This window comes from Caloenas nicobarica, chromosome 3, assembly GCF_036013445.1.
Source record: "Caloenas nicobarica isolate bCalNic1 chromosome 3, bCalNic1.hap1, whole genome shotgun sequence".
NCBI classification, from domain to species: Eukaryota; Metazoa; Chordata; class Aves; order Columbiformes; family Columbidae; genus Caloenas; species Caloenas nicobarica.
Window position 1 is genome coordinate 67,989,917 of NC_088247.1, and position 26,179 is coordinate 68,016,095.

A 26,179-nucleotide genomic window follows, 5' to 3' on the forward strand; every position below is an offset into this window, starting at 1 on the left:
GCATTGCGAAAGAGAAAGCAGCACACAAACCTCTCATGCAAGAGGCTGGGTCTCTAATCCCTACTTTGATGCCTTTTTAGGGACTTCATGTTAACAAGTAACGGGATAGTATAAATGAATAAACCTTGTAAAAGGACTGGCAGAGGTTGTGCGCCTTGAACACAAAGTCTGGTGAGAGATACTGGTTTGATCTATACCTCCGATGTTAGAGCTGGGCAGTGAGATCTGTCACCTGCTGTCGTGGTTTAACCCGAGCTAGCAATACAACTAGGATAGCCACTCATTCACTCCCCCCTCCTCCCACCCTCCAAATAGGGGAGAGAATCAAAAGGGAAGGGAGAAACTTGGGTTGAGATAAACACAGTTGAATAAAATAACAAAATATTAATAAACAACTAGTAAACATATATATATAAGAGAAATAGAATATAAAATATACTTAATGTAATTCTTCACAAACTCTGTCCACATTGAGCAGCCAGTCCCAGGAAAACAGCACCTGGTCCCAACAACCAATCCCAGAGAGGGAAAAGAGGAAAAAGGCAGAAAGGCCCAGAGGCCTCTGCAAAATGGCAGGATGGCAGAAGGCCAAACTGAAGAAAGTCCTGAACAGAACTCTCCTGAACAGGTCTCTGTCCCAGCTCCAACAAAGGAGAAAGAGTGGAAGATCCCGACTCTCCTTCGATATGAAACATGACGCTAATGGGATGGAATACTCCTGTTGATCAGTCTGGATGTCAGTCAGGGGCTGCCCCATCCATGCCCCCCTTCCTCGATGCTTCACACCTGTTGGTGGAGCACTCAGAATGTCCTTGGATCTCATAGCAGAGCAATTAAAAACATTAACTCTGTGCTGGGGTGTTATCTCTTCTTCTCAAACTTAGTCCAAATAATGACTGTACTAGCTATGAAAAAGAAATGTTTCTAACTGCATGAATTAACTTATATTCAGTCAAACCAGCACACCTGCAGTATGAGCCCCCTGATGCAATACAGAAGCAAGAGAAGGGACAGGCATCCTGCAGCACTTTGACATCTCTGCGTTTGCTGTGACCAGAGCAGGTAAGTATTTGCAGATACTGGATTTAGCATTTTAGCTGCGATAGGAAGGTAGATGTGTAGCTTTACAAAATGAGTTTAGGTATGAAATCCATGCAAGCCTTGAGATACAAATGCTGCTAAACATCTTTAGCCATAGAACATAGATGGCTGGAGAAGCTTCATGTCTTAAATCCAAGGTCTGTGAACATAAATCACAAGGACCTCTGAATATTCAGTGCCATGAGGAGTATAGTCCAGCTAAGCAGAAGTGTGGGAGCCTAGAAGATATGCATTATGGGTCTAAGGTCCTTAATCTTCTACTCTATGCCATTGTTTTTTTGGTGGACGTTCATATTGTTGTTTTGTTGGGTTTTTTTAATACTTCATTTATGCCAGGGAATTATTTACTCATTTTTCATTGTGGCTCACTGAATACTGTTACTTATATTGAGGCTTTTTTCTTCACAGTCTTCTAAAGTACCTTATTCTTATTACTACTTCTTAAGTATGCTTATTTCAAAGAACCTTACAACCAAATCACAGTTTAATTCTGTAATTAGTTCCTTCAATTCACAAAGACTGAATGTCAGTCAACAACAAACGAACTGTCAGGAGCAAAGCTAACTCTGAAGATGAAGCAACTATCAGAAAATAATTTACACTAAGCAAGCTGAAAAAAACCCACATACACACTTTAGAACAAATTTGTAGCTTTATTTAATCAATGAAAATCTACCTTAAAAACACAAAATCAAATTTAGTAACCCAGTACATTGGATTAGAGAAAGCTTTGAGCTTTAAGCACAAGCCAGAAGTCACAGTCTCAAATGAGAGTTTCAGAGGCCAAAGCAATATGCTGAAACAATGTAGTATCCTTCTGTGGAGGCATGCCCCTTGCACCATTAGCGTGGTTTTGGGTGCAGTATTTCTTTAGCTGTCAGTTATAATAAGAAGCTTTTGTATTTGTTTTATAGTTAAGTTTGTTGCATTGCTTACCTGGGCCCTGGATTAACGGAGAAAACAGGCAAGTTTAAGCACTCGTCTGTCCAATTACTACCAACAGACAATTTACACTGTGGTACAGCTAGCTTTATTTAAATGAGGTTCAGACAAGAATTAACTTTACATATTATTAACAGCTTTGGAGCTACAAACGTAAGAATCAGGATTACACAGGTCATGCTATTGTTATTTCATTTTACCTGCTGCAGTTGTTGCAATATGGCTTAATGTACATAGGTATACAATTTGTACAAATTCAGCCAAGTTTGCACTTGTGAGGTGTTATTAAGAGCACTATTAACTTGCAAGCCAACTTAAACCTGTGGAAACCAGCCGAGGTTGGTGGAATTGCCCAAAGCTAGGGGGGGAAGCTGCTGCTAACGATGGACTGACATAGACGGGATTGTTTGAAACCACATTGTTGGGCTTTAAACATTTATATAATTTGCTCTGAGGTAAGGAAAAAAAAAAAATCTTTCGATGCTTCCACGCAGGGCAGCACCAGATGGTGCAATCACACCGGTGCAGTTGCATTGCTTGCTGTACGTGCAGCCTCGAGGAGAGGCGAGCCCTGCCATAACAAGAGCATTTGTACACTAGAAGTTGTTTTTAAAATAAATTACTATACAGGTAGGATAGTGAGCTATTGTTCAACTTGATGGGCATCAGTTTCACAAAGTGTGATCTGTAACCTTCACTTTTCAAATCAGAGCTGCAAGTTTGGACTTGTACCCCGTATTTGATTTTAATGTAAACAACAAAAGAGAGGACCAACTCCTGTTGGGGACAGACACCCCAGGACTCGTAGTCTTGGGGCTTCTTCCCATTGTTAAATCGCCCTGCTCATTCTGGTCTACAGCTGTTGGTTTTTAAGCTGAAGGTTTTTAAGATCTCAGCACCCCAAAATTCTCATCAGCGTTTTGCAATCCAAGACAGAATGCATCACCAAGCCCTTACCCTCCTTCCTGCTACTCCACCTGCTGTGATAAGGAAAGAGGTTCAAGCAGGGGTTGGGAAAGGAGGAAGGCTCTCTGCAGGAAGGATGTTAGATGGTGTAGGTTTGGGTAAAGGCCTGGGGTTGGATGGGGCAGTGACCAGAAATGAGCAGACTCTGAAACGAGAGGGATGTGACTTGAGGGTTGTTACATGAGCGAGACAGCAGGGAAATGGTAAGTCTATGGGATTCTCAGAAATGAGGGAAGACTGCGAGTAGAAGTGGTTGGTGGATCTGACACAGGTCAGGCCTCTTTTGTCTTTAGAAGTATTGTAGTTCCACATTAAAATCAGAACTGGGTTTAGGATATACATATAAATATTCAAAGCAAGGCAGCCAAGTTTTTGAGAGATTTTACAAGGGGAAAAACCTGGAACAATAAATAGGAAAGTACATGTTATCAATTTCCGCTCCAATGGTATCAATTTCCGCTCCAAGCTACTCTACAAAATTCATTTAAGGGTACACCTAAATAGTACAGAAGTATCGTAGCTCTACATTAAAATCAGAACTGGGTTTAAGACATACATATAAATATTCAACACATTACAGTCTAGTCCTGAGACCTGAAGTCTGGAACAAAAGAAGAAGGGTATTCTCAATCTCCTTTCAAGCTACACTGTAGAAGTCATTTCTGACTAAATCAGGCCTGCACAGATACAACTGAAGGATGGATAGAGATACCTGAATGGGACTGAAAGGCAGCAATCTTGAGTATCTTGCTCAAGAATTTGTGTGTGATCCAGTTCCTGCTGTTTGATGAAGACAAGTCTGCTACTCAGCCAGAAGTCTCATGTGTTCTCATCAGCCAGCCTTCCTTCTCCTCCTCACACATGAATCAAGCAGCATCTACAGCCACTTGCAGGTCAAATCAAGGCAGCTAGGGAAGATGTGGGGAGTAGAGGGGACTGCAGAAAGGTAGGAGGATTAAGGGATGAGCTAAAGGATTCAAGGAGGTGGGACAGACAAGACACACGTTAAGTGGGGTAAAAACTGTGGCACAAATTTAATGGTCTGTCCATTCACTCAGTTGTGTATCTCCAGTCTAAATGGTATATTTTGGGCAAAGGCAAATGCCCTTCAAGTGGAACACACGTGTAGATATAGCGAACATTAAAGCCATTTTTTTTTTTCATAGAAATGACAAAAAGGGTGAAGTCTTCAAAAAAGCAAATGTTAACATCCAAGAATAAAGGGTAGTGAATAAAGCTCCTGGTTTTGCTGCAGGATTGTCAGTTGTTCTCTAGGACTGGCATCTCTCCAAACGCCACATGGATGCTTAGCACATCTGAAAGAAAGACGACAGTGAAAAAAAGCCATATTAATGACAACTTACTCTCTCAAAAATATCTTATTTTCCCAAGCAGCTCTCAAAGATAGAGATAAAGGTCTCATGACTTAGTTAAGCAAGCATAGTAAACATCCTAAGGAGAAGTTGTACCTATCATTTCTGATTCAGACTTCACTGAAGTGCAAAGAGCTTTAGTACATGGGGCACTCCAGGTTTATCATGGAAGGTGACACTCACATCCCTTAGGATTTTACAAAGAGCTTTGTTAAAGAGGAAACATGTTTGCAGATTAAATCCCATACGTTAAACACGTGCCATATGAGTGTGTATCTAGCAAAGCTGGAAACCACATTTCTGCCTCCCAGAAATATCACCCTAAACTACAGGCCAAGTCAAAGTCCATTAAAATGAGGGTAGCTGTACAGAACAGAAAAGAAAGTGTTAGCCAAGATAGAGGCAGTAAAGTGAGGGGGGAAAAGAAATAATGATTAAAAAATATATATATATAGATAATCTGTGGCCTGTTGGTTAAACTGAGGAGCAGTCTTTCACCAGAATTAAAAAAAAAAAACAAGACAGTTTTACAGACTCCAAAAACTACTATGAAAAAAAAGAAATTGCTGACTAAAAATGCTACTTACATTCAAGGCCTCAGGAGCCACTGAGTTCTGACTTTGTGGACTATCACAAGATGTTGCTTCTTGGCAACTATCATTCTCCCATGTCTGTGTTTTTCCATCCTCCACTGGCAGGGGATGTTGTTGTTCTTCACTTTCTCTGCACATTTGCTGACCTGTATGTTGGTCTGGTATTTCCATAATCCGGCCAACCGGGTCTTTGGTCGAATTTTCTGAAGTACTTAGTTCTAGTGTTGATTTCTGAAGTCTCTCACTTCCCCTTGAAATGTCTTCAGGGCTAGTCACAATTGTTAAAGAATTCTCACTTTGTCCATCTTCCAGCACCTCCGAAGTTAACAGCATGTCTTTTGTCTTTTCCACAGGTACATGAATTTCTGCAGACTCTGCTGTTGTAGCAGTTTTCACTATTCGTGATTGCCGGAGCTCTTGTTCATTATTCCATATCTCTTCCGTGCCTACTGGAATCTGATGATCCACCTGCGTACTTTCCAGAAGCTCAGGTATATTTGTACCTGATGGGCTTTTCCCTGTGGACTTAATGCACTGCTCTGGCTCAAAGGCAGCTGGCTCTTCTTTTTCTGCAAGTTTGTGAACAGCTGTCTCAATGGCATTCAATACAATTTTCGTGCTCCGAGACTCTGTACTCACAGACTGAACAACGTCCTCAAATTCTGTGTGGGTGAGAGACAGACTGTGAGTTAGAGGAATACCATTTTGTTTGGGTTGCTCTGTACTCTGGGGCCTCTCTTGCTCCTCTAACATTCCATTCATGGAAGTGGGAGATACTTGAGGCTCAGGTGCTCCTGCACTACCAAGCTCTGCAGTCCCACAGCCTGAAAAGTCAATAGTAGCAACTGGGACTCCTTCAGAAGCCATTTGTTCTGCTGTGTTTGCCAAGGGCTGTACAGTTTCAGATGTTGTGTCTGCGGGTGTCACAGTTTCTGCCATGATGTGCTCTTCAGCTGCTGCAGCTGCTACAGGCACAGGCACAGTGAGAGCCTCCAAGCCTCTAGCTTGTGGGAAGGCTGAGTCAGAGCCTTCCTCTTGCACAGTTAAAACCTCTTGCTGGACAGCACTTGAACATTCAGCACCTCTCACAGCCTCCCCTTTTCCATATTCAAATACTTCTTTGGCTCCTTCCATCGAGTGCTCATTTTTGTTATCTTCTTTCTGAAAGTCTTGACAGGTGGAGGTTTCTGCAAGTTTTTCTTCTTTTTCCACAGTCTCTTCTTCAGCTAAGCTGCTTAGTGTTTCACATTTCTTAGCAATTGTGTCAGTGAGGATGGTGCTTCCATTTTCAGGGAGATCTGGGCATATTGACGCTACATTAGATACACTGTCTGCTTCAATCTGCGTGGGGGCCTCAGTGACAGGGGTACCCCTCTCGAAGTGTGTTTCAGTTTTGGGCACAGCACCTTCCATTTTCCCACCCTCAGTTTCATCACTCTGGGAGGGGATTTCAGTTGTTTTTTCTCTGCATTGTGGCTCAACAAAGGGCACAGGATCTTTTGCTGTAATCTGCCTGCCATCCCCATCCCTCACACTCTGCTCAGCATCTGCAGCTGCCTCTGAGCCAATTGCTTCTGAAGGAAGGGCAGAGGTTTTTACTTCGTTCTGCAGAGGAACCTCAGCAACAGCAACTTCTGTGCTTTCTTCTCCAAGGAGCACAGCATCATCTTCTTTTTCCTCTCTCTGGGCAGGTGCCTTGCCAGGAACTCCTTTGGTACAAGTTTGCTCCTGAGAGTCTAAGTCAGGAATTTCATCTTGTCTTTCAGGTTTCATGGGGACCACAGTGACAGCTGCTTCTGTGCATTCTGGTCCCATCGTGAGGGTTTTGCCCTCTCCTTCAAGCTGCACAGGCTCTTCAGGTGGAAGCCCCAAGGTAGAGGTTTCATACTCCATCTTGTCCTGCACCTGTGGAGAATTGCAACAGACCTGTGATAAAGGGTAGGAACAGGGAGTGACCAGAAGTGTTCTGCGTGAAAAAGCACCAGAAAAAACAAGCAGAGGAGTATGGTTATGGGAAGAGCACGAGATGATGACACTGAGATCAGTGGGTCACCAAGATTCCAGCTCATGTTCAGTTTCTCAGGACACACAGCTCATTAAACAAAGGGCAGCCTAAAGCAAGGGATAACCAGCAGCACTTGAAACAAAGACTAAGCCAGCAAGTTGGTGGGGAGGTACAGAGGAAGGCAGGGACACATCAGCCACAAGAACTCCCGCACATTTAAAGCTGGAGATACTGGGGTCATTTATTTCCCCCGCTTTGCACAAGTACCTCAGCTACAATCGTACCTCTGCCTATGACTGAAGATACCACCTGCTATGTATGGTACCATATAGATCACATATGTATCACATATTTTCATATAATATCTTCAGTCACATTGTGCTGTGCAGGAGCCCTCATTGCAATTGTTGCAGCACCTTCCGATCCACACAAACCATCTCCCACCCATTTCTGCAGGAATTGCATCCACCTCAATCTGCATACAAGCCTCAGTGGCTGCTGCTTATGGACATCTGTGTGTCTGTCTCACTGGAAACAAACTTCAGTTGCCTCAGGCTGCACAAAAAAGGACCCTGGCAGTAATATTGCTACTACCTGGATCTAAAGTAGGTATAATAGCTAATGCTTGCGGATTTTTTCCTTTGACAGATGAACCTTGGTGTTATATGTAATACCTACCGCAGCGTGCACTCCTGGAATACATTCATCTCTTGTCTCATCTACTGCGAAATCCGTCATGGGTAGTTTTTCTTGTTCTGAAGCCTCCTGCTTTGGAAATGGCTCTTCTTCAGGAGTGACTGCTTTGACAATGTGAGGGTCTCTGTCTTGTGATGAAGGTTCCTCTACTGTTCTCTGAGCTTCAGATATTTCTTCATGGCCTTCTACAACTGGTTCCTCACGTGCCTGACACTGGCTTTCCTCTCTAGATACATCTACATTTTCACATCCTTCTGTGCTTTCTTTTGCTCCAGCAGATAGTCCACTTCTCTCAGAACCTTCCAGAAGGACACTCTCTTCAAGTCCAGTTTGGTCCTGAATGCTCCCTGCACTTCCCAGTGCCTGGAGGTCATCTTTATGTTCCTCTTTTTTCAAGGACTGGTCAAGCAAAACAGTTGCCTGACCTACAACTTGCCCATCTTCAGCATCATCTTTCATTTCTGAATCAATTTCTTCTTGCACTGTTGTAATTACAGTTGTTGTCATGGTTCTTTCACTAACCAGCTGGGCTGCATCTGCTGACTTTACTCTTTCAGCAACTTCCTGAAGAACTTTTTGTGTTTGTTTGTCTACCTCTTTCAAATTTTGTTCAGTGGCCTCTACTTCTTGTACAGGTGTAACTTCCTCTGTAGTGTCTGGGGTTTCTAACAACTGTGAAACAGCAGAAACCATCTCAGTTGTCTCCTCAGCAAGGGACACTTCCATTGTTCCTTCAGCACAGGAAGCTTCTGCTGTCTCTTCCAGAGCTGTCACTGCTTCAGAGGTTAGCTCTAGCTCACTTGCTGTGGTGTCATCACTTCGATCCTTTCTCATCTCTGGCTCTGTCTTAGCAGCTGCCACTGCTTCTTCCACAAGAACATCTGATTCAAATGTTTTCTCAGTTTCCGTCTCTTCCTCTTCTTTTGCCTGCTCAATGCACTCTGTCAGAGCAGCAGATATCCAAGATGGTGACCTTTCTTCAATACTGCTGATTGCCCTTTCCCCTTCCACAACGGTAACAGTAACCACATGTACCAGCCCTTCATGTCCTTGCTCAATTCTTAGGCTCTCCTCTAATTTTTCTGCTCTCTCTTCCTCTGAGGTTCGTTCTCTCATCGCTTCAGCATCTTTTGCTTGTTGGGCTTCCATCTTTTCCTGCTCTGCTGCTTCGTATTCGGATAAAGGAACAACAGCTGGAATATCTGAATCTTCTTCAGCTGTTTCTGCCATGTCTTCTCTTGTTTGTTTAAGATGATTTGGCTCTGGCTTCCGATCTGACTTTTTCTTCCTACGCCTAGGCATCAGCTTTCTAAATGGAACCCATGATTCATCTTTTCCAGGCTCACCATCTGATGTTGAATGCTCCAGGCTGGATCCCACCACAGAGTCTTCAGTCCTCTCTTCCATTCTGGTTTTGGATTTCCTTCTTGGAGTGACTAACCTTTTAAAGGATTCCCATGTTGAAATACCTTCGCCCTCAGATGGGCTTCCGGCTTGTTCTGGGGAAGAATTCCCTTGTCCTTGATCACTCTCCTGAGAGCTGGTAAGAATTGCATCTGTTACTGTTTCTTTGGTCTGTCCAGGTTCTTCCACTTTTTGGCTTTCTTGAGCAAGTTTATGTTCAGTTTCTTCATCAGATGATGATGATTTCCTCCTGGCTCTTTTCTTTGAAGAACCTACACATATAAAAGCTTCCCAGGACACAGAGGTGTCAACCTTTCTTTTGGGCTCTTCCGTGGCTTTCTCTGGTTTCTGGTCCATCCCATTTTCTTTGAATTCTCCCTGCTTTTCATCAACAGCATTTTCAGTTGAAGACACTGCACCATCCTTTGTCTTATCAATTTCTTCTTCTTTATCACTTTCAGAAGGTCTTCTGACACGTTTCTTGGGAGTCACCATCTTTTTAAATGACGCCCAGGCTGTGACACTTTCTCTTTTTCGCTCCACATCTGAAGTTGCAGCTTCTTCATTTTCAGTGACTTGCATTCCATCTGCAGATTTTTCCAAAGAAGGAATTTCATTCATCTCCTCAGGAGAAGAAGCAGAACTCTCCCCCTTCTGTTCCTCTGGGCTATCTGGGGAATCTGATAAGTGCTGAATTGGTTCACCCTGTTCCCCTAACTTAGATTCTTCTCTTTTGCCTTTTTGTTTCTTCCCAGACAGTTTTTTTAATCCAGTCCCCGTAAAGAGTTTCTTTAAAGGGCTGCCTTGTGGTTTAGTTTTTTCTTGAGAAGACAACAGTTCAGCTTCATTTGTGATACCTTCTGGAGGCCTCTTTCCAGCTGCCTCTTCAGGAGTTATTTCTGTGGTTACTTCATCTGGTTTGACAGTATCAGTCATAACTATGCCAGTTTTTCCCTGTAGACCTTCATCAGTGGGTTTGATTGTCTGTTGATCATCCTCCGTGTCAACAGAACATTCAGAAGTAGAAAAGGACTTCAACTCAGGAGCACCCAGAGTCAGTTTTGTCTCATGCTCTTCGCTTGCTTTCTTCTCTGTGGTTCTATCTTGAGCTTCTCCTTGTGTGTCTAACTTTCCAGTTGTGTCTTCTGATGTGGGTGAAATTTTCAATTCTGCTTCCTCTATTTTTTCATCGGAAGTTTCTTTCCCCAGTGAAGAAGGTTTATTTCCTTCTCTTCCTTCAGATTTTTTGAGCTCTTCACTAGAAAATTCAATAGCCAAAGATCCTGCTTCAAGTTTCTCTTCAGAAGCCATTTCATTTTTGTCCTCTGTTTCACACTTGGCTCCAGTTGACTCCAGTTTTTCTCCCACAGGTAGTACTTCCGAGGACATTTTCAGTTCTCCGTTCACACTGTCAGTGATAACAGGTACCACTGACCTTGTTTTTAGTAGTTTCTCTGTCACCTCACTTTCCTTTCCTCCTTCTTCAGTTTTTTCTTCCTTTTGACCAAGATCTTCTGAGACTTCCACCAGGTTTCCTTCTTGATCACCTTCTTCAGCTTTTTTCTCCATCGCACTTTCTTTAACAACTGCTGCTGCTACATCCTCTTTTTGTCCCTGCTCATCATGCCTGATTAGCTCTTCCTTCTCACATGCTTCAGCTCCTATGGCTGCCACAGTCTTTTCTGACTCCTGCTTTTCACCTTCAGTTTGCTCCTTCTCGTGCACTTCAGCAGTTACTGCTGTCATGTTCTTCTCTTCATCTTGCTTCTCGAACTCAGATTTCTCCTCCTTTTCACTGGTTTCAGTTGTTAATGTTGAGCCCTCTTTTTCTTGCTCCTCTTCTTGTGGAGGAGACTGTAGTTCATCTTCTTTAGGCTTCCTGAAACTCTTCTTTTTTCTAAATGCACTCCATCCCTGAGTAAAAAATCTTCTTAATGGTGATGTAGTATCAGTGGCTAAGGCAGCTGATTCAGAACAAATCTCATTTGCTTCTGGTGTTTTAGGAGATTCAGGTTCTGTTTGTTCATTTTTCAATGTGTCTTTGGTGTTGTCTTCTGCACAGTATGCATCCTCAGGCATCGCTGTTTCTTCTGAGCTGACTTCTTTTTCATCACCAGCTCCTTCATGGACTCGTGTTTCTTTTTTTACAGTAAGCAGCTGAACTGGTTCCGATTTCCCTGTCTTTTCCTTCTTCACGGTGAATCTGAATCCAACAAATTTAAAAACCTTTTTAAAACCCAGATCATAAGACTGAGGCTCAGATGCCTGGTCAAGGTTTTCCGCGTCTTCTTCCGAAGATGGCAACTGTTTAACTGTATAAGCATCGTCGTCATCGTCTTTCTCAGCATCTACACCATCCTTGGTGCTTGCAACAGATGGACTTGTCTCCATAGTTTCAGCTTCTTCCTTCAGAGTTACACTGGCATGTTCTGTCTGTCCAACTGTTTTTTTAATTTAAAAAAAAAAAAAAGTTAGTTTCCTTCTCAATTTAATGTTATATTATACCTTTATGTAAATATATTGATTTTTTTTCATTTCTATTAAACTTTCCAAAACAGATGTGTTCTATTATCTGTGTGCCTCTTCCACGTGCTGTTATTAATTTTTTTTTTAAGGACCAGTTTTTGCTCTAAGATTACCAAAATTCCTTTCATTCCTTATATCAGTGTATAGGTCTTTCCAAAATTTATTTGCAAATATACCTTTTGAGCTTATATTCTCTCATTCTCTTTCTTTCTTTCATTTTTTTTGGGGGGGGCGGGGGGGGGGGGGAGGCGGGCGGGCGCAAGGCTTATGTTTAGGCTTTTTGTTGTTGTCATTATTGTTGTGTAAGGTTTATCTTTTTTACTTTAAGAAAAACTGCGAGAAAAAAAATTAATTCTGTCCTATAATTACTCAAAGAATACACAGAACAATGTATGTAATTACCCCTGAAGCAAAGCTCAGTATCCTGATGCAGCAAGACCCTCGAAAAAAAGGAAAAAAAAAAAAAAGAAAAAGAAGGGGAAAGGGGGAAAAAAAAAAAGGAAAAGGGGGGAAAAAAAAGGAAAAAGGAAGAGTGTGTTGATCTAAAATGATGGCCAAAAAAGAAATCTTATTTACAGCTCTGTCACAAAAGAACAATAACTTGTTAAAATGCCCATGGGAAATTTTGTGTATTTGTATATCACTGCTTGAGTTCTACCTTCAGGACACGGGCAACCATCCTCTCAGTCTTGCTGGGACAATTTAGGTATTAATACTGTCGCTCCCTCTGGCCACAAGTTGCCTAAGTTCACAGACTGGCATCTACATTAAACCCGCCAAAATGCAGCAATCAAGAAGCCAGCACACATCCAGTTCAGAGCACAAAATTGCAGGCTCCCCATGCCCCAAATAAGTAACTTTGGAGGGAAAGGGTGGAAAGGAACAAGGGCACCGAGCCTTTAAGTTCTTCCATTTAAACACAAAAATGAGCAGGTAAAACTGCTGTTGCCTATAATGAGAATTTTAATTGTAGTAATAACTGTGCGATGAACATGCTTGATGATGAAACAGGACAACACGTGAAGATAAAAATCTATGGCATGTTCAAGGCTCCAAAAGATTCTTGGGCTTGGATACTGCCTTGATTTCAGTTTAGCATTGTTCTTGACCCTTGATTTTGTGCAATAGGTGAAAGTGCAAGAGCATGAGTAAGTGTGCTCTTCTCTCTGACCAACCTTGTTAGAATGTGAAGATGACAAAATAAAGAATAATAATGATCAATGTTAAACAGCAACATCTGTGGAGAAGGCACGGCCCTTTTCTTTTAAGTGTACAGGTGCTGCTTTGATGCCTAAAGGCATGGTGGACACTGCTTTCAAAAGTACGTGCATCACCGAATTCCCCAAAGTGATTGATTTTTTTATTTGATCCATCTTTTAAGTTGGATCTTACTCTGCAGCTGGCCCTGCTTTGCACAGGGGCTGGACCACCTGATCTCCAGAGGTCCCTTCCAGCCCAGATGCTTCCTTGATTCTGCTTGCCTATGTTCCCTTTGAGAAGAACAGCATCTTCATAAGCACATAGACAATGCACTCTAGATAGTGCTGAAACACAACTACACAATAGGCAAAACTAAATCTACAAGTATACTGACTTCTAATAGCTATGTAGAGGGCAAACTATGTTTATATTCACTATCGACAGCCTACTGGTTGTTGTTTCTCAGTTGATGTAAACAAAGCTTTTTATTTTTCCCTTTATCTAACAGTTTAAAATTATTTCCGTTAATTGTTAATTCCTAATTAAAAGTCTGACCTCTGATAACATCCTAACTCCCTGAACATTTTAAAACAGAGATGTTCAAACCAAGTAATTTGTGAGGGAGTGGGGTGAGAAGAAATGGACATTCTTCTGAAGAAGCCAGGATTATTACTCTATTGGTAATACACCTCTCGCAAACACCAGAACACTCCACAACCAAAAATAACTCACTGCAAAAACACTTTAGTCAGTAAAGGGAAGTAAGATTGTAAGGACAGCTAGAAGTAGCAATAATACTTTTGAACTCTCTTTTAATTTTAAGATGGTTTCCAAATAAAAACTGATGTGCTTATTTTATTAATATTTTGGGAGTCTTATTAATCAAACATTGTGTTGTTGTATACTAAGACTACACAAGGATAAAGCCAAAGAACCACTCTCATATCTGTGTTCGTTTATTCTTAGGTCCAGAAAGAACTGTCAAACTATATAATTTAACAGAAAGCTTACCATGGCTTAATGGGAATTCACAAAGTTAGAGACATTTCTTCAAACACTAGGGTACATACCACATATTTTATACTTATTTAGTAAGAGGTACTTTAATATAACCTAGGGAGAGAGAGAGAGAGAGAGGATAGAGAGAGAGAGAGGATAGAGAGAGAGAGAGGATAGAGAGAGAGAGAGGATAGAGAGAGAGAGAGGATAGAGAGAGAGAGAGGATAGAGAGAGAGAGAGGATAGAGAGAGAGAGAGGATAGAGAGAGAGAGAGGATAGAGAGAGAGAGAGGATAGAGAGAGAGAGAGGATAGAGAGAGAGAGAGGATAGAGAGAGAGAGAGGATAGAGAGGATAGAGAGAGAGAGAGATGGATGTCTAACTCTTTTTCCTGGGTGAAGACAGTGACATTTCTTCCCTTTATCTACGCTACGAGTATTTTTAATGGCTGAACCAGCTATGAAATTGAACACTAATCATTTCTTCTTCTTAGCATCTCTGGTGGAAACAAGGCCTATCAAGTCTCCCTTCTATTCTTCTTCAGTCCTGCATTAATGCCAACATGCTTACCCTTGGATATGTGGAAATCTCTATCTCCATCTGGCACGACTCAGACAAAGGCAGAACAAAAACCAGAGCTGAAAGCCTGTGTGTAACGCTGGGTCTAAGTGGGAAAGACCAGAAGCAAGAAGCCAGCAGGAGTGGAGGACAGTTCAAAAGACACTCATGACTCCTTGCAGGCAACTGGCGGGCAGCTAGAGACACAGCTTGCTAGGGGTTCCCCTTTCCTCTTGCCAACAGAACCTGGGAACGCATCACAGAATCATAGAATCACAGAGTCACAGTCACAGAATGTTAGGGGTTGGAAGGGACCTCAAAAGACCATCTAGTCCAATCACCCCGCTGGAGAAGGAACACCTAGATGAGGTTACACAGGAAGGCATCCAGGCGGGTTTTGAATGTCTCTAGAGAAGGAGACTCCACAACCTCGCTGGGCAGCCTGTTCCAGTGCTCTGTCACCCTCACTGTGAAGAAGTTTCTTCTCAAATTTAAATGGAGCCTCCTGTGTTCCAGTTTATACCCATTGCTCCTTGTCTTATCATTGGTTGTCACTGAGAAGAGCCTGGCTCCATCCTCGTGACACTCACCCTTTACATATTTATAAACATTAATGAGGTCACCCCTCAGTCTCCTCCAAGCTAAAGAGACCCAGCTCCCTCAGCCTTTCCTCATAAGGGAGATGCTCCACTCCCTTAATCATCTTTGTTGCCCTGCGCTGGACTCTCTCAAGCAGTTCCCTGTCCTTCTCAAACTGAGGGGCCCAGAACTGGACACAATATTCCAGATGAGGTCTCACCAGGGCAGAGGGGGAGGAGAACGCTTACCATTTTTAAAATCCCAAGATTTTAAAAAAATATGAAGAGTGGCATTCGAGGCTGCATGGTTTTTTTAATTCCTAGAACACAAATTCAGTGTTTAAGAAGAATTTCAGGGGTTTACAAGTAAGCAGTATTACTCTAAGTGGGGATTGATACAGGTATTCTATTTCACAGAATCACAGAATGTTAGGGATTGGAAAGGACCTCAAAAGATCATCTAGTCCAATCCCCCTGCCAGAGCAGGAACACCCAGGTGAGGTTACACAGGAAGGCGTCCAGGCGGGTTTTGAATGTCTCCAGAGAAGAAGACTCCACAACCCCTCTGGGCAGCCTGTTCCAGTGTTCCGTCGCCCTGACTGAGAAGAAGTTTCTTCTCAAATTTAAGTGGAACCTCTTGTGTTCCAGCTTGAACCCATTACCCCTTGTCTTACTGTTGGTTGTACAACAAAGTGAGAGATAAGATGTAAGACTAGCATATAAAGGCATCTCTCCATATTCATGATAGGCATTCAAAGGATTTTTGCTTATTCTAGTTATAAATTCATGTGTTCATAATACCCAAAGACAAAGACTCCATAACTCTAAAAGGCTTTGCAGGTGAAAAGAGCTGAATATGTATTACAAAATCTGCAGGTATGGGTGTGTATTAAGAAAGCAAACGCAATCATAAAAATAGAGAACACAGAGTTCAGAGGCACAGTGATGAGCTTTCAAAACTGTTAAATCAGGCTGACAGTAGTTAGATCTTCCTTGTGAGCCCAGCAAACATGCTACCTTGCAATACATCATTGAATAAATCGCAAAAGGGAAAACTATCAAAAATATTGACTGAACGCGTACTTTAAATACCAGTCCGAAAAGCTGCAACTATACTACACACGTCACACTTCCATCACTCCCTCATAGCACACAGTGGGTATACTTGTAGACTTAGTCCAGGCACCACCCCTTCAATTCCACAACAAAAAGCATTTACTCCATCCAGAAGGTATTTCATCCCCAAGGTAACACAGAGCTTGGATGCCAGCTGGTAAGTGACCTGCTGCTGTTGCTCCCAGTCTCTACTTTGTCTGCTTCTTTCTCATTTAAATCACTGGAAGAGACTTAAAAATTGATTTTCTGATGCCCTTCCTCAGCATTTGGAGAGAGAGACGCCATTCAGGAGATTTGTCTGCATGCTGCCAGGAGGCTGCCACTGCTGCGTGACAAGCCTGCAGTGCAATATATATCCCAGTAATACTTTCACAAGAGATACCCCCAAGAGCATTTCTATATCCAGTGGGGCATAAAAGAAACAGAAGACCCGAGAAGCCAACTATACACGCTAAACTTTATATTTAGCAGTCGGATTCTTTAACGACATTTTTATTAATGGCATTCTTGGTGCCCAGACATTATTAGTGCACTTCTGAATGCAAAGCAAACCATGAATAACTCCAGTTTGAAAGCTTTGGAAGTCATCTGCACAAGATATTGTTCAGAGTACTGTAGCATGTCACTACCACAGGTATTGTTGCAAGATAACTAACACTTTCTAAATGAATTCATAGAATTTGAAAGCATCTTTAGCAAACACAGGAGAACCTCAAAGTACCTACCAGAAAAAAAAAAAAAAAAAATCTAGTAGAACACTGCTATGAACACAATTTCTTTAGGTCTGTCCTGAGTAGGGCTGCAGTTCACCAGCTATGTGCTAGTCAAGGAAAACAATACAATAAAAATATATTCAGAGGCAGTGATAAAAATCAAAGGTGATATCATAAAATTGATCCGCTTTGCTATTTAAATCCACTGTGATTAAGAACTAATGCTGAAATTCTATTTTAACTGCTTACATACCAGTTAAGCTTTCAAACATTTTTAATTGTATCAAGGTGCTAGTTGTGTTTTAATAACTACAAGTGGTTTGTTTTATTCTGAAAGAAACATACAAGACTGATGGTCTTAGGGAATCAAAAGTGCTTGATTTCACAGTTTCATATGTAGCTTAGTCTATAGTATGAATTTATTTCTGTTTTATCATAAGTTTACTGATCAGATATGGGAAAATTAATATTTTCAGAATGATTGAATTCCTGTCCCCCATCCCATTAACAATGAAATTAATAAGTCACACTTCTCTTTTAGTAGGCTGATAGACACTGTTGGCACCGCAACTTAACTGTTCCCACCATCTCATCTGTCTCTAGAAGTGAAAATGTGTTTCTCCCCTGGTAGTTGCCAGAGGGTTAAAAAAAAGCACTCTGCAAGAGTTAAATCCAGCACACTTCATGTGCTCGCAGTCAACCATGTCAACATCTGGAGCTGGTTGACTTTTCCCCCTAAGGATTTGCAGCACGACGCTGGATTTTTTCCATGAATTCCCTACATTCTCAATCTCTCAGATGGATGTCACACACACCCAGTGCCTGCCTCGCAAACTCCACTGGCCACCGAAAGGCTCCAGAGGACTTTGTGCTGTTTGCATTTATTCAATGTTTAAGTATTTAGGGCCAAATCGTGCTTTCAGTCACATACACAATACTCTCAGTAGGTTTGCAGGAGTGTAGATGAATGCCAAAGCCATAAGGGCTGAGGAGCATATGACAATCATTTGCATCCATTGTATTTAGATTTGCTATGAATATGACTTGTAAAAAGACACGTACTGCCCTAAAACTCACATGATGCTGCAACAGGAGAAGGCAAATAAATTTTAAAAAATTAACTGAGTGCCCATAATATACCAAGCTTTTATTTGTTCAATGCGATTTTCTCTTAACTGCACAATTCTTCTAATTATTATTAGAAACCCTTAAAGATAAAGTCAAGAAATGGTAAAAACTGATAAGGATGGAGAAGCGCTAATTAAAAAACAAAACACAGTTTGAAATTACAATATATATGAAAAAGCTGCCCTGAACAGATTTATTTAGAATAAAGTAGCTATTTGGAATTATTAGTGAAATTTAATATTTATCAATTAAAAAAAAGAGAAGCAGCAGCAAGCTATGTTTTCAGGTTTCCATTGCAGAGTGTAAAATTTGGACATTATACTACAAATCCCAATTCTTTTAACCACAAGTTTCAGGAGGTTGGGTTTAATAAATCAAACAAACACACCACCCACTTTGCAGTAACAAAATAACACAGAAGTATGTCCAGGTGTTACCCTTCTAACTTTTTTTTTTTTTTTAAACTACAACGTTTAAAGTCTGTGACTCTGCTGCTGCTTAACAACATATTTCACAAATTCTTCCTTTCCCTACAATTCCCGATATCTCTTTCCACTTCAGTGTACAAATAGTTCTTTTCATGGAAAGTGCATAGTACTTCCTTCCCCATTCTGTTCGCTCAATTATTTCTAAGGACTGACTTGCCATGTTAATTGTGGAGAGGGAGTTCTTTCAGAATAATTAAATAACGAGGGAGGACTTACAGAGATTTTTGCATACTAAATTTCACAGTGCATACATGCAATTCATGAGCTTTCTAACCATGTTGTTCTTTCAGAGCTTTACAAACAAATACCACTAAGTTCAGTCTTCAGTTCTCTGGCACTTGGGTGGCAACTGAAGAGTCAAGTTCTAAAATCTCACATACTTTAAAGTCCATTTTTAAAAATGGAAAAAAGGAAAAAGTTGCAAAATGGCTGTAATTTTTAATGGCTTTGAACTCCTTAAGAAGGCAAAAGCAACATCCCCAGAAAAGGATATCGTACATAACCTCATATGAAAGTAACTTAAAATAAAGCACAATCATTTCCGCTGTGATAGTATAACATTCCTCACAAAGCTTTATTTTTAGAAGATTTTGCTTTAGCTGTACTTGTCTGCTCCAGCCTACAGATCAACTTCTCAAATTCCAGCAAGGGAAGCCATGTATTTCATTCATTCAAGATCTTAAGATATTTCTTCTTTCATTTAAATGTTTTGAGAAACAGCACTAAAAAAAAAAAAAAAAATCAAAAAACAGTAAAGCTCTTCTAAAATTGGTTTGTTTGTTTGTTTTTGAATCAGAAGGGTCATTAGCCACTGGAGATACAATTACTGTAGTTAAAGATTCTTCATTAAATGAACTCACAATAATAAACTGCTCTCAAACCAGTCCAGCTGTTCTGCTTGGGAACCAAACCAGCATGCTACAAATATTTATGAAATTTCAAGGTTACCAATGCTGTCCATGACTCACATTCAGTAACTTGGTTCCGCTTTATAAAATAAAATGTATTCACCAAGCATAAGACAGAAGCAACGCTAGCAGTCAGGTATTTGAGGAAAAAAAAGAAAAAAAAATTGCTCCACTAGGAACAACAACAGAATAAGTAAATACAGGTCAGTAAACACTGCCATGGTTTTGAGAACCCCTAATGATTAGTAACATGCACAATGAAACACAGATTGAAAATGGTCTTTATCAAAACAACTGCATAAAGAGTAACATACACATCACAGACAAACTCACCACAAAGGAGCTGTAGCTGCATCTGCAGGAATTAGACACGGAGCAGCTTCAGACACTCCTGCATACCAATAAGGAGCGCTACTCTGTCCCTTCAAAGAAATGGTAACTTGCACTACGAGCTAGATGCAAGTCTTGTAAAACATACTATAGAAGCTGTTGTGCTGCAGTGAAAATCCAAGTTTCCACACGAATTATTAAATAAGGAAAATCTCAAATGATCAAACTGTGCAAACCTATAAAGAGCTCACTTTTGAAAAACAGTTTAACCTTTAATTACTAACAATAAAAGGAAATAAAAAAATAGAGAACCCTTGAGGAAAAAGACTCAGCATGTGATAAGCTCATTAAACATCAAGTTTAATGAAAAATCTATTGTAAACCGCGGTAGGATACCTCCTCCCCTACTAACTGATTCAAATCACGTACAGTCCTCCCCAGGGTCAGCTCCAAATGGAGACGGACTTCTACAGGCTTTGTTGTCAATGTGTATTGTAAAGCTAAAATATTTTGCATGCATAAACCCCCACTATTCATTTAATTCATTCACTAGCTCAAGTAGCTTAAAGCGAGTAAATAATTTATAATACAATGAAATAAAAAGGTTTCCTAGATTGATGAATGTCTTTAGCAATCTGAGAGAAATTCTGATGCAAATTAGTTATCTTTAGGAAAACGTTTTTTTTAATTCTGTTGTTTTTAAATTTCATAGTGTCACTTTGTTTCCCAGAGGAAGACAAAAATTCGTGCAAAATCAGCAATGCAATATGATGGGGTTTTTTTTCCTTTTATTTCTTTGCTTCTCCACATACTATTATCTTTTCAGAAAGCCCTATTAGCTTCTGGTGTTACCTCTCACACTTCCATGGCTCATGCACTACTTTCTTAAATAAGATGTCCACAGTCCAATGCACATAGCATCCAGGTTTTGATATTGCAGTCTGGGATTCTGCTGCCACACATGTATGTGCACACAGACACCCCCCGCCACGGCGTTAATCTCCTCTGGATTTTGCTTCACTTAGAATTAAAAGAGCTATAGAGTAACAGCTTCGTTTCTCTCATGCAAATATTTTTGCAACGTACAAGTGATGCCCACTTCTACATTTCCTTCATTATCACCAAGTTTAGCTCTTAAGATAATTTACTATATTATTTCTTGATTCACATAAACTAGCATCATCAATACAGTCACTGTCTTTTCCTTCTGTTCCTCAATTTCGGATACTATGTCTTATTTGGGTACTGCAGAGCAAAACCTAATTAGCACCTTCACAGAATCACAGAATGTTAGGGACTGGAAGGGACCTCGACAGATCATCTGGTCCGATCCCCCTGCCAGAGCAGGAACACCCAGGTGAGGTTACACAGGAAGGCGTCCAGGCGGGTTTTGAATGTCTCCAGAGAAGAAGACTCCACAACCTCCCTGGGCAGCCTGTTCCAGTGTTCCATCACCCTCACTGAGAAGAAGTTTCGTCTCACATTTATAAAAGCTTTGTATTACAAGTACCGCAGCAAATATCCGATTGAGGTGACAAGAAATTTTAAAATTTCACCCGTTTTCACTTGCAAACGGCTCTCACTGTGATAAAAATGTTTCAGTCCGACCTTTCAACAGTTTCCAGAGCTGAAGGAGCACTCCCGGCACACCTCCCCCTCCACCCCCGCCCAGGCGCTCTCGGCAGAGAGAAAAATGGAAAGAAGTGATCGCGCCCACTCGTTCGCGGCGCCGCCCGGCCTTACCCGCCATCGTGACGGTCCCCAGCATGTCCTAAATGACACCGAGCAGGACAAACTCCCTTCTCGCGGTCCGAGGCTCCTTCTCCCGCCGGCCGGGCGATGCCGCGGCGCGGAGCCGCCTTCCCCCCGCCCCGCTCCCGCCCCTCCCGGGCAGCGCCCACCGCCCCGGGGGTGGCGCCGGCCGCGCCGGGGCGGGCACTGGCGGCTGCGGGAGCGCGGCTCTTCCCCTGCCTGCGCTGCCGGCGATTCGAGTCGTGGTGTCTCAACGCATCCGCCTTGAAACTTTCACTTCACGGATTTTTGTTTCCCCCCCTCCCTCTGGATAGAGGACATGCCGGCTCTGCAGCAAGAAACAGCCACTTTCTCAACGCCAGCCCGCTTCCCTTCCCATTCCTGTAATGCCTTCGCGCTGCGCTTTGCCGCAAATTACGCAGACCAAACCTCAACAGACGCAAGTAAAAAGCCATAAGTAGTTTACCCCTCATAAACAAAAACCATGTGAAACATTTTTGCTTCTCCGTACTGAAACAGTTGCTCCTTTGCCTATTAACTGTCGCTTAGGAGTTGGGGTGGGGGTTTTTTGTTTGTTTTCGTGTTGTTTTGTTTGTTTGTTGAATTGAAATTCTCTACAACCTAATTACAGTGTAAACTGTCTCAAATTCTGCTGCCAAAGGTTTTGGAAAGGTATTACTGTAGACACTTGTAGTATAGTAATGTAATGCTCCATCCAGCAGCTCTTACTGCTAGTACAAAGGGATGCAATACAATATAATAAAATGTAAAGGATCAGTATCTGACATAGGTGACGACGTAGTAACGATACTTCTATGGATTATGTTGGATACTTCCAAAGTTCTGATGCTGCACAGATACTTTGGCCAGCCATTCACAGCCTTTGCCTGTGGCTTTGGTTGCCATCACCCACTCCCCAGTTAATTTACCAGATTTCCCAGTAAATTTAACCTGATAGTGGCAGCTTTGGTGACTCTAGATCATCTCTTAAACTGTCTTTTGAACGTGAGATTCATATGATGACATCAAGAACAAACTAATCAACCCCCAAAACCTTCAATCATAATCATTCATTTACTGTAGGCAATTTCCTATGTTGCCTCAGTGATCAGTGTCATGATGGTTTATTTCTGATTTTATAGACTTTACAAACAAGACAAAAGAATGAGTGTGGAACGTAAAGAAGAATAGAGCTAAAATGATATATTTCTCTATGTGGAGAGATTTCTCTGCATGGAGCATTTAAGAGACACCTCTTCCCCACTTTTAGTCATCTGCCTGAAGACATGTGGACCAGACTCTAAGGTCCAGAGAAGTGGATTTAAATAGTTATGAATATCTGAATGTAGTCCTGACTTGAACTATATTTTCAGTGCTTGACCAGACAGGTTTTATTTGTCTCTATGGATGATGACATTTTTAGATATTGTTACCAGAAAATACACGCTGTGTTGCCTCTTTAAAGGGTGCTTTTACTTCGAGAGCAAACCTGTAGAATTGTTCTCTCTTTCACTTAAATTATGCTGTCATGTAGGCTTGGTTCCACTGGCAACAGTAAAATAAAACCTGACTAAAACAGCAACATCACACAACCACATGAGAGATCATTATCAAAGAAAGCAAAGACTTCAGGCAATCTACTCACATACAAATTCCTAATACTATCTATATCCACAACACATCACGTGTTTGGTCATGTGTAACTATCGCATTCAAAGGGAGCTTTTCACCTCTTCTTCATTATATATCCTAGGAACACAATTTCTGTACCACTGAAGCTACAACAGAGTTGAATATTCAACCAGAATTATGATCTTTGACTATTAACTTGAAATTCATGCCCTTTTAAAGGCTGCCTCTGTTATGTAATCCAGAAGCTGAACACCAATCTTGTACAGACAATGGATCAGCAGCCTGACCCTTTCTGTGAGTTCAGAATAGTTTATTACCACTAATATGTGAACATAAAAGGATCTGGGCCCCATGAAGGAAGAGACAGGCTTATGCAGCAGTAACTTGTAACACAAGAGCAGAGAACCACTGCTAAGGGGGAACGGGTAGCATCCCCCTCCCACTGACACCTTCAGTCCACAACCCGTTTGTTACCTGAACTCTGCTATAAGAAAAAACAGTCCCAGCAAAACAATGCCCTAGAAGCAGCACTTGAGCAACCAAGAGATCACTTAGTAACTACCTGTTCACTAAGAGATGGCTAGTTGAGCCCAGTTTCGACTTCTCACTCCAGTTAGCATCCAGGCCTCTACAGTCTGTCCATTGAACACAGGATTTTACTCACCGTTTGTTCCAGCTGCCTCTGCTTGCTCTCCAGGTGGTTCTGGGAGGGGTGAAGCCACCTCTGACTGCTGCCCATCCAGCTCCTGAGGTGCTGTAGCAGCTCCTGGCTGCTGTGGCTCCTGTGGTGGGGCATCATGCTCCAAACTGTCTTGTTTAGCATCAGGTACTGGTAAACTTGCATCTAAAACCTTCATGGTCAGGTATTGTTTGGAGGATAGTAGGGAAGGAGAGAGAAGGAAAAAATAAAAGGAACATTAGTGTTAGGCCAGGTTTTCCCCCTCCACAAAACATTGTTCTTTCATTCTCATTTTGCATATATACATGCAAGCATTTAGGAAAATTAATACTTCTGTGTAGTATTGCTCCTTTTCAAAATTATTATCTTTAATAATTTAAAGTAGTCCTGTGAGGAAAAAAAAACAAAAACAAAACCACAACAACAACAACAACAACCACCACCACCACCACCACCAAACCAAAACCAAACCAACACCACACAAGACATAATCTGGGACTATTTATTTTACTGTTCTACTGCATGAAATATGTGGAAGAAGCAAGTCTTGTAGACAGTGGCCTATAACTTTGTGTGGAAATTGGCTTCTAGCATGAAGAAAAACTCCAGGATAACATGAATCTAATGGAAAGATATTTTCATTCTTCAATATGTCAGGCATAACTCCTCTGGTATATGCATGAATCCTGTCTACATTACAGCCTTTGGTATCACTCCTCTGATGTACTTATCTTATAATAAACAATACAACTACAAAGAACGTGAACTATTCAGGACAGAAAGTGGAATATATAAATCCCATGAGGAAACTCAGTGAAACTGGGATTAAAACTAGAATTTTTGGGCCTTGGTTATTAGGCAGAGATTATTCCTACAAGGAGGAAAAAAGCTCTGTAATGTCCTGGGAGTCCGCACTATAATATTTGATTTTTTTTTTTTTCTAGATTGGCTAATACATATAAAAAAATATTTTCCAGCTTTCACATTTGACACATTTTAATTGTTTTTAGACTTTGTATTGGCTTGCCATATAACAAGGAAAATACTTTCAGAAGCATATTTTTTTATTTTAAAGGTATGAAATGTGTTGTGGCCATTAGAAAGTACTTCCTTACCCTTTAATTATTTGTTTAATTAAGTAGCTTTCCAACCGATGGTGTTACCTTCCAACAGAAGCCATTTCAACTAATTAACCACGTCTTCAATCCCTTTTCCTGAAGCGCAGGTTTACAGTTCCTCTGGTAGAACAGCAAAGCTTAATTACATATCATTGTCTTATTACTCAGCTGTACTCCCAAAATACTGCCAATGAAGCCATGTTAATTAAGAGAAGGAGCCACAGATACATCCCATATTTTAGTCTAATGCAACATCCAAACGCTTGAAGCACCAGACTGGGATCAGAAAGATGCCGCATTCCTGATGATTCTCTTCCAAAACCCACTAAAACAAGCTTCTGAATGGGGAGATCCATTTATTTATTTTTATTAGCAATTAGCCTGCTGCAACAGAATTTCAAGTCAACATATCATGTGCCAGGCAAACAGCTTTCCTCTTATCATTCAAGCCCCTTTTCACGCGCCAGGCAGGATTCGAGAGAAGCGCCGTACCCCACTTCCACAGGCAACAAAGTGTGCGTTTGGGTTCCAAATTTTCAGTTCAGAAGCCCTTAATTAAGCCAAATTGTTTCCACCTGGTGTTGCTGCGCTCCTCAAAGCTGCCTTTCACAGCCACATAATCCACCTCGCAAAAAAGGACCCCATTCTGCTCTACTGCCAATACCACAGATGGAATAATTTGGCTTCAGAGTCTTCACATGCTGAGACCAGATATTAAATAGAAGAAATACGGAATGGCTCAACACTCAGATTACATTCCCGCTTCTCACATCATCCTTCTCATAAATCTAAAGCACGGGGACTCAGGAGGAATAAAAATGCCACAGCACTGAACAAAGGCATGTAAACTCTGGGAAGCTCTTCTGCAGTTGCACACAGCATTAATGGAACGGTAGTAACTGATTAAAGACTAGCAACACATAGATAGAGAAAATAACAACCTAATTCTTAAAGGGCTTTGAGATTCTTCAATACAAACTTATTAAAGGACAATTTTTTAAAAATTATAAATTTTACTCATTCATTCTTGTAAGACAACTGCTACTCCTGCAAACAGAAGAACAACTTTACTGGCTCTAAGGACACTTGGCTATCTGATGATAAATCCATGGATGTATACTTCAAGATGATACTCTCAGAATTAGCACCAACAATTCTTTGAAGTCACAAGAAAGGCAACAGCACTGAATATGTTAGCACTCCTCACTTGATTCAAACATTTCCTTGCCTTTCTTTCCAAACCTTCGCCAGTCAGCGAACCATTTTAAAGCTAGAGTCATAAGTATAGACACATATAGTCTACCATGCGCCTATGTACCTAATATGGACCTGTGGATTCTACGAGAAAACAGCATACAAAGGGATTTGGTACCCCA

General features: G+C 41.3%; 1 protein-coding gene across 3 annotated transcripts in view; it reads right to left on the minus strand.

Annotated features, from left to right (window-relative positions):
- Nucleotides 1–1,756: 1,756 nt before the first annotated feature.
- LOC135986666 (A-kinase anchor protein 12-like) overlaps nucleotides 1,757–26,179 on the minus strand; it is a 31,864-nt gene continuing 7,441 nt past the window's right edge. Inside the window, exons 2-5 of one of the 3 annotated variants that reach the window (XM_065630921.1) lie at nucleotides 23,671–23,857; nucleotides 7,659–11,521; nucleotides 4,970–6,880; nucleotides 1,757–4,325 (exon numbers count right to left, since the gene is read on the minus strand). In XM_065630921.1, coding sequence (XP_065486993.1) covers nucleotides 4,317–4,325; nucleotides 4,970–6,880; nucleotides 7,659–11,521; nucleotides 23,671–23,857 — 5,970 coding nt within the window. In that variant the 3' untranslated portion in view covers nucleotides 1,757–4,316. Of the gene's footprint in view, nucleotides 4,326–4,969; nucleotides 6,881–7,658; nucleotides 11,522–21,339; nucleotides 21,477–23,670; nucleotides 23,858–26,179 lie in introns of those variants that run through there. The other 2 variants (XM_065630922.1, XM_065630923.1) reach the window with 2 other exon arrangements.